Below are 8,918 nucleotides of genomic sequence, written 5' to 3' on the forward strand. Positions count from 1 at the left end.
AGGTTAAATTTGCATTTGTGCTTGGACCCTGAACACCTGCTGGCCTTAAAGAAGGAAAGTTAGAGGAAAGTCTTGGGGTGCACGCAACCAAACCCTTAAATCATAAGGCCCCTTTATCGCCCACTCATTCATCTCTAGTCTCCTGTGTCTCTTGTTGCTTTGTGCTTTGTGGAGATGGAGACTTACTAGTGACAATTCACATCAGGAACCAGGGATTGTGGACAATTATGTTGAAAATCACAAGGTCATGGACAGATGGCAGCTTGTAACAACCACCCAGCATTTTCCAAGCACAGGGATGTGCCAGACCTTCCTGCAGCAGAGCCCTGCAGTTAGAACAACTACAACTTGCCAAGTTCAGCTACAGATCTAGAACAACAGAGCCATACAGAACATGTGCAGGTCATACAGGTTGGCACCTTCCCTGGAATTCTCGGGGAAAACTATACAGAAGGTAACACTTGGAGTCTGTGACAAAGGCAGACTGCCAGGGAGAGGAAGATTAGTCCTACACCACCTTTTAGTACTTTCTGGCATTAGCAGTATCTTCTGGTATCTCCACCTGCAACCTGTGCAGCAGCATTGGGGTAACAGCTTCACAGTTATAAATATGGATGCTGGCAGAAACTACAGAGACTTAAGACGTTTTCTGCCACCTCCTGTACTGCCCTTCCCATATCCCTCTTTATATACAAGGGAGATGTAGCTGACAGTTTCTGTACCAAACTGTTCTGACCCACTCTATCTCCTTCTTACTCAGGCGGAAGACAGTCACATCTAACAAGGCCATGAAAAAGAAATTGTACCACATTCACAAAACCAGACATATTCCCAATCAAGTCATGAGGTGGTATGGGGACAGTATTTTACTTTTGCTGCTAGGCTTCTTGAGCTCAGCTCTGCTGCTAAATTTCACAAGGCATCACTTGCAATCAGTGCTTCTGAAAGGAAGAAGCCACCGTTCCCACAAGGCAGATGCAGTCCTGGGACTCAGCTGAACATACTTGGCCAAAATGTACTAAGGGATACAAACTAAAGCTATGAATTTTCTTCAGAGAATCCTCTCTAGAGCTAGGAGGTTTGGATGGCACCTTATTTCTGTTTAGACCGATAAAGCTACAAAAGAAGCCTGTGTGAAGGAAGAGATCTCTGCTGAGGAAAAGAATAACAAGTCTATTTCCATGCTTAAGACTGCAGAGCTGCTCAAATAGTTACAATGAGAGATCTGTGCACTTTGGCACAGTGAAGAATTGAGTTTCAGATCATAAAAATATATAAAAATGCATATCTGAACTAAACTGGTATTTACTCAGCACCAAAATAGCCTGAGGGTTACACCTGCATACTCAAATTAATTTTCAAGTGCCTCTTTTGCTACGCAGGGTATTTTATGTTACAGTTGTACCATACTTATATAACCTACTTGAAATGTATTTCCCCTTGTTTGGAGTAACAACTTTCTGGAGACATCTCATAAAGTCCAATTTGGAAAGAAATTAAAGGCAAGAGCCTTCCCCACATACTGTTTTCTGACTACCATACAGAATACCTGCTGAGCTGAGATCAAGCAGGTCTCTCTGCTGATTTCAGAGCACAGGTTAAAACACACTGAGCTGTTAATAAATGCTTATATAAAGCCTTTTAATGTCTTCATCAATGAGAGCTCTATATGACTTACTGTGAAGTGCTTTTAGATGGATATTGACAGAGTATACATACATTCAGTGCAACACAGAAGGGAACAGTAATCACAGAATCCGAGGGGCTAGGCAGAAGTGCTCACCTAATCTCTGTCCCGAGGGATGTTAAACTGTAGTGTTATCATTCCTGACAAATGTATAGTCTTAAATATATCTAGCAATTGCAACTCTATTCCTCTCCTCCCATACACACCAGTAGTCTACCCCAGCACTTCGCTACCCTCATTATTCCTGTCCTTGCTGCAATTCCAGCTTTTTACTTCTTGTTCTAAACATCACGGAGATCAATAACAGACTGTTCTCTTACTCACTGAATTCTCTTATAAGCTCCCCTGAAAGTCTCTCCTTCACGTGAAACACAGTTATTTCAATCAGTAGTCCATGGCAGGTTTTCTGAGCCTATAATCATTCTCACTGCCTTCCTCTGGATTCTCTCCAGTTGACCCAAATCTTTCATAAAAAATTTAGTATAGCAGTCCACCTACAGCCACTCCAAGCCTGAACCAGGCATAAGAACAACTTCTAATGTCCTGTAGGACAATAATGCTACCTAATCTGAAATTGGGTCACGTTTGGGCAAATATTATGAACTGATTAAAATCTTTTTTCCAATAAAACTGGAACCGTTGTTCTATGAAAACAGGAGCAATACATGTATACATTATCAAAAACAAAGCTCTCACATAAGTAAACTATGCAATTCAAGTTATTCTGTGAAAAGCACACTATCTGTCCAAGAATCAGCAGTACAAAGTCATTATGTCTGTCAGGAGATGTACAAGAACCACAGTAGTGAACTCTGTCATCCTGAAACACCTTTCAAAAAGAGCTTTCACCAGGCCATTTTACTTGTCTGATTGGTCTAGCCTAACAGAAGACTTCCAGACTGTGGTTAAATAGAAGCTTAAAGTTACAAAGAGCCCCAAACCCCCACAGATTAGTTGTATTAGAAGAGATCATTTCCATCCTGTGACAATGGTTTTTAAAAGAGTTTGAGGACAACTGGTCGCGCTTCTCCAGCTCAAGGTTTTCTTTTTTACAAGCCATGAAATTCCTATAATCTAAAACTATAAAACAAAATTATGTCCTTTTTACTTACCCTTCTCTTTGGTACTCCTCATCCAAATTTGACAAAAGCTGGGACCCAGCCACAGACAGATCAAGTGCAGCTAAAGGTAGATCTCGATAAGCAAAATTAACAAGCTGTACAGGAGCAATGCTTTTGGTCTCTTCTTCCACTTGTTGTGAAATTATCTCAACTTCTGAAACACCACCTTCTATTGTAGGCCTGAAAATGTGATAAGAAAAATAAAAAACACTCTCTCTCTACATACACATATAAATAGAAATAAATAAATAAGCAAGCAAGTAAAAAATAGAGACAAGAACTTCAGAGAATCATAAAAAGCCAGCAACTTAAAAGACCTTTGCAAGGTCATTGAAGGAAGTGTCTTTACTGAGGGGACAGACCAAATGTCTGCAAACTTCTTTCATAGATCCCACTGCAATCAACAGAAACCTCACAAAGGAGAACAGCATTTCACTCCGCTGAATCTGCTTCAAAAGCACTAAATATAAATTGATGCATTATAAACAAGCAAATATGGAAACAATGCATGAACCCAAAAGCAAAATATTTGTGCAAAACAGAAAGGAGGCATGTAACTATGCCAACTAAAAACTCACTGCTTTGTAACTTAGAACAGTGAGCAATGAATAGCTAAACTTATTAATCGTTATATACAAATCAACTGTTAATTAATGGATGCAGTTTGACCCCTCTTCCACTGTGGGTCAATATTCAGATAGTTTTGATGGACAGCAACTTTGTTTCATTCAACTAGAAAGGAACATTCTGTTACAAGTTATTTCAAAATAATTCTGAAAGGAGAACAATGATTCAGAAGAATTATGGACTCCTCTATAAAGATTATCTAACCTATCCTTAGTACAGCTTCTAAATCTGAACATGCATACTTCTACCACCCCACTAACATTAATGGGAACTCCATGCACATAAAACCAGAGTCTGACTATGTATGTGTCTTCCACATTTATAACAACATACTACTTATCTAGAAACTCAAGTTTTGTCAGTTAGTGTATTATCTAGTATATGCAAAGGATGACTTCATTGTAGAAGAGAGCTTGCACGTCAAGCCCCAGCAGGTATTGATCCTTCGTAGTACCCAGTGAAAGCTGCTTGCTCCATTTGATTCAGAGCAGATGCAAGCATAAACTTCTTTAGCTTTCATCAAGGGGAGCTTGCCAACTTCTGAAGAAATCTTAGGCTACTTGTAGAGGTTTTCAACAGCAGATGTGAAGATATTCTTTTTCCTTAGGGACACAGTTAGAAAGAGCTTAGCACCCAACTTACCCCTGTCATTTGACTGCAAAAGTTGCATTGGTGATTTTGTTTTAAAGATTATTAAAATCTTCTAGCTATTCAAGCAACCTCAATAACAGTTTGGTTTTTTCCAGAAAAAAAAAATTAGAAGAGTTCTTAACTCACATATCTTTTAAGTCTAAGGACATAGGATGTAGGTGAAGGAACTAAAATTCTATGTGAAAGAGATAGAACAAGATCCTATTGGTCAGAGCCTCACCATTAGACTAACTCTCTCAGATGGAAAACATTATTCCTAAATTAAAGAGGAGCTAACAGCTGCCAGCATTACACAAGAAAGTAATTTTAAAAAACAGAAAATGATGGTTTATGTCAAGCATTTGGCAGAGAAAGGCTGCAACTTGTCATCCTATGGCAGAAAGTACAGGTAAAAGGAAGTACTATTTGAGCAACCTAAAGGCTTATTTAATTTTATTCTTTGTCTAACTAAGAACGGAAAGTAATGAGATTTTTTCATTTCCAACAGAACTGTATTTCTCTGTAAACAATCTGAAATCAGAAGCCCAGAGGGAGGAGCTAATTTTAGCAAGAATTTTCTTTCATTGACTTTCACCATTAGTGCCATCCTATGGACATTTACCTTAACAAGTCCAAGCTGGTTCAGTTTTGCATGGAAGAGCATACAATGCTCCAATTCCCAGTATTACAAAGGAAACAGCAAACTGGATTGGTGCAGCCTTCCCTCTCCCAATAATATTTACCTTCTGTACTCTAAGCCTAAATGACAGATGTTGTTTGATTTGACTGAATAAAGAAGCAAACAAACCAACAAACTAGTGTTGGCAAACAGCTTTAGGACAGGTTTGCTGGCAGGAAAAAAGGCTCTGAAAATAATGACATACAAGTTCTTAGCCACTAGCCATTAATACCACATCAAACATGATTACAGCATTCATGGTTTTTCTGCTAACTCACACTATTTAAACAACTGACCAAATCTTACTACTCCTTCTCAAAATATCAGCTTTTCCTTCCAGTAATACTGATAGAACCCTCTTGATGTCACATCATTCTCCTACAGGTAGCAACCTGTTTCCTTCTGTTTAAAGTAAGTTATAACTATCCTCACACGGTACTTACTGAGGATTGGTCATGTTGGAGGACGCAACCAAATCAGCAGTGGTTCCAGTATTTAACTAATTCCAGCTGCTCTGCACAGAAGTTCTAGCCTTCCAAGATTAGGTCTCTGTGAGAAGCAATACAACATTATCTGAAACACAGTCAAAAGAACTCCAAAGGGCTGCACTGATATTTGTTGTCATGTTGCAAATTTGCCTAATAATTTTATCTCCCCCATGATTCTCTTGAAAATGAACCTGGTTTTATTCCATGTTAATTCCTCCATATTATGGAAGCTGTAGTTACAGTGGACTTACTTTTACACAGGGACACCTGCTCACATATGTACTTCCACAAGAACACAGGTCTTGCTTTAAACTATTAGATTGTTGAGAAAGATAACCAAGATCAGAGATGGGAGCAGATTTTCAAAGAAAGCTCACTGCTTCAGGAGCACAAATTCTGTTAGAAGCCAACTGATTTTTTTATCTTTTCTTTTTATAATTTAATATACTTTATAGAAACGGGCATTAGCTTTGTCAAAGCTTGGGGTTTTGTTCTCCCATTTTCGAATTCAAACTGTGTTCCTGACTCCCTTTACTACTTCAGAAAGTCTCTTCCAAGAGTTAATTCATGTTGTCAAACATTCTAGATGGGTTGTTATCAAGATGACATTTTGACCAACAAAAGCCACTAACACATTTCGAAAAGGTGCCACATTTGCTTGTGGCAAAGTCTCCATTTGTATTGTATCCTGGAGCAATGCATGGCAACCAAAATGGAAGAGAAAAAAATGAATGAAACTTGAGAATGAAGCCTACTGATACACAGGTTTTGATAGCTGGAAAAACATAAACTGGAGAATACCAAGAAACAAAAATTCTTAGAAAAAGATATCATGAGAGATTTTGTAAAGCTACTGTCAAGATTATATGCTAAGTAATATTTTAAAGTAACATAAAAACATACTCTTATTTTAATTAAACAGAAATAGTCATTGGCAAATTAGAATATTGCTGACAGTAACACAAAAAAAATTTAATGATAATGAAAAATGGTTCTTAATACTAAACTTTAACCTGAAGTCACTTACAGGCTGAATTGTTAGTATCAGTCAAGTATCTGCAGCAGAGACAATGTAGCAACAGTATGACTCTTAATGACCACTTGATACCAAATAGTAAAATTGAACTTACATCTTCTGTAGAGCCATTTCCAAGGCTTTATTTCATGTCTTGTAACCTTATAATAACGTAAAACGTAGTCAATACATTCTCAGATTTTTCAGATAATGTGCCTGGGTATGCAAAAAGAAAGGGTCTACACTGTGATCACCCTTCTCAGGTAGGTAAGTCAGCCAAAAGCAATTTAATTATTCATATGAAGAAAAGAAACAAGACCGATTTTAAAACAGAAAAATACACATAATTTAGAAAAATACACACTCCATTTATCTATAACCTTGTAATACTTCTAAAGTCAGCATAAGAAACAAACTTTTTTCAGATAAACTTTTCCTAATACAGCAGAGACGATTCAACATCCATTTGATATCAGGGGGAGTCTCTTCCCTGGCCTTCGTAGCCCTTGAATTATTTATTCTATCCCCAAGGCAGGAAAATACTAAAATATTTGCCTAATATTACTCATGTTTAAATCACACCCTGAAGGGATTTTGTGAATCTGTACCTACAACACCTTTACGATAGCAATTGTTACACCTACCAGCACAACAAAGCTAAAATATAAGCCTTGTTTTGCAAAATTAATGCTCTAAAATCTCATTTGGGGTTGACATTTTACAACATTTTTCAAAAAAACAATTTTTAACAAATTAGGCACTTAGCCTGAGAAAATGGTGAAGGCATGAAGTACTGTGTCACCTGTCTTGTGAGACTGAGGAAACTGAGAATCCTGCTATAACTGCATCTGCAGGCCTGGAGAATATAAGGTAGATGGAGATACAACTGATTTAGAAAACAGGAATAAAACTGACAGAAACTGGCCTCAGAGAACAGGCAGACAGATGTAGATATGGGAATTTAACGTAGTAAAAAAAAAAATAAAAATCACCATTTATTTTGGAGACAGCACAGTGCTAACACTCACAACCTCCCTCCCAAAGGGGGCTTAGAAAACAAAACAATTACAAAAACTGTGTAGCTAGATTTTTAAAAGATCCTTATTTTTTTAAAGTGATCTCCAGATTCCGAGAGAACTTAAGTCATAACAGTGGGGCCAGCAACACTGCAATTCTTTCACATAGGACACGAACGTGAAATATTTGCCACTTCAGAATACAAAATCAGACTTTTTTTTAAGCTGGAAATATGCTTACATTCACACAGAACTATGTTTTACAACTCAACCAGATCTGACCACTGGCAACACCAATAAGTCAAACCTGCTCTCTCCTACTGGAGTTGGCAGTTCTACAGACAGTTTGCTCACCACCAGGACTGAAGGAGCAACTTGCAGTGGGGCAGAAAGCTCTTCTGACAGCTCTGATGGCTCCACAGGGAGCAGAGTCCAACTCGCCTTAGCTGAGAGGATCGTTACCTCGATATAAGGCGCTCACAAAGGTGAGACGAGTAATGTGGAAAGAGACCTGAAAGGAGATAGAGGGAGTCAAGTCTCCAAAGGACTCAGTGGAGCCTTCCGGAGAGAAAAAGTGGCAAAAAGTGAGTAATTTCTGGTGCAGATGCCTGATGTATTAGCTGATTTACTTAATTAAAAAGACAAGTAGTTAACATGTAAGATAGGAGGGCAGCTCAACTGAAACCTTCAAAATGGACATTAATAGGTTGTGTATATCTATATCCTAACGGGATGGCTGTGATTGATGCTTCTTTCTATGCTTTATGCAAGAAACACAAATGTCTTAACGTATACTAATATTTTGCAAAAACTTATTATTTCCATCCACTCCACCTTATCTACCTGTTAAAACTTCTTTAAAAACCCACAACTTTTACAGCAGCATAAACCACTCCCAACTTCCACAGGAAATTTCTGTGCAACTGAGTGGTGTTTAAAAGCAACAAGGTAATAGCAGGGAGATTTTATTCTTCTGCACTTCTCTCACTTGTACTCCTATAGGATATAGCATAGGCAAAGAGCAATCATGTGGCTCTCCTGCCTACCAACAGAGACAGGGAGGGGGCAGAGGTCAACGTTTGAGTATTCCATCTACCACCAGAGTGGAAATTTTTCCATACAGACCCTTCCACACCTATTCCAGTCAGTGTTCAGTAGACAAAAAAATCCTCATCACTCAGTCTCATCTGAGGCAATTAGTTAACAGCTCCAGTGGGTTTTGTTTTTTTTTTTTTCCACTTCTTGGAACTGAGATGAAACAGCACACGGTGCATGCTGAGTTGCCATGTGAGTATGAGCAATGCCCATTTTGTGAGAGTTCAGCAATTCTATTTGTTCTGTGGTGTGTTTTCAAGGTGAGATGGTTGTAGAAGGAACAGAGTTTTCCAACTTAGACTTAGTTTATAAAGGAGATATGACAGAAAGGAAAGAATTGTCCCAAAAAGTTTCTAGTGCAAGCTCTGAAGTGGTATAAAACCCAGGAACATTCACTGGACTGATTGCTGTACTGTCTCATATGTACTGAGGACAGTGTAATCTGATGGGAAGCATATTTCTGCATAGTTTTCTGTCTAAAGTCAAGTTTGTGGACTACTAGCCCAGCTTTAAATGTGTGGGATCACAGTTCAAATCTCAGCAAAGCTGACTCAGCTCTT

General features: G+C 38.3%; 1 protein-coding gene across 4 annotated transcripts in view; it reads right to left on the reverse strand.

Annotated features, from left to right (window-relative positions):
* The window catches only part of TMEM266 (transmembrane protein 266), a 70,618-nt gene extending 62,841 nt beyond the window's left edge, over positions 1-7,777 (reverse strand). For 2 of the 4 annotated variants that reach the window (XM_026855952.1, XM_026855951.1), the window contains exons 1-4: positions 7,618-7,771; positions 6,363-6,463; positions 5,188-5,293; positions 2,800-2,988 (exon numbers count right to left, since the gene is read on the reverse strand). In XM_026855952.1, coding sequence (XP_026711753.1) covers positions 2,800-2,988; positions 5,188-5,201 — 203 coding nt within the window. In that variant the 5' untranslated portion in view covers positions 5,202-5,293; positions 6,363-6,463; positions 7,618-7,771. Of the gene's footprint in view, positions 1-2,799; positions 2,989-5,187; positions 5,294-6,362; positions 6,464-7,504; positions 7,585-7,617 lie in introns of those variants that run through there. The other 2 variants (XM_026855953.1, XM_026855954.1) reach the window with 2 other exon arrangements.
* Between the last annotated feature and the right edge of the window lie 1,141 nt (positions 7,778-8,918).

The sequence above is a fragment of the Athene cunicularia genome, assembly GCF_003259725.1.
Source record: "Athene cunicularia isolate RWA chromosome 10 unlocalized genomic scaffold, athCun1 chr10_part1, whole genome shotgun sequence".
NCBI classification, from domain to species: Eukaryota; Metazoa; Chordata; class Aves; order Strigiformes; family Strigidae; genus Athene; species Athene cunicularia.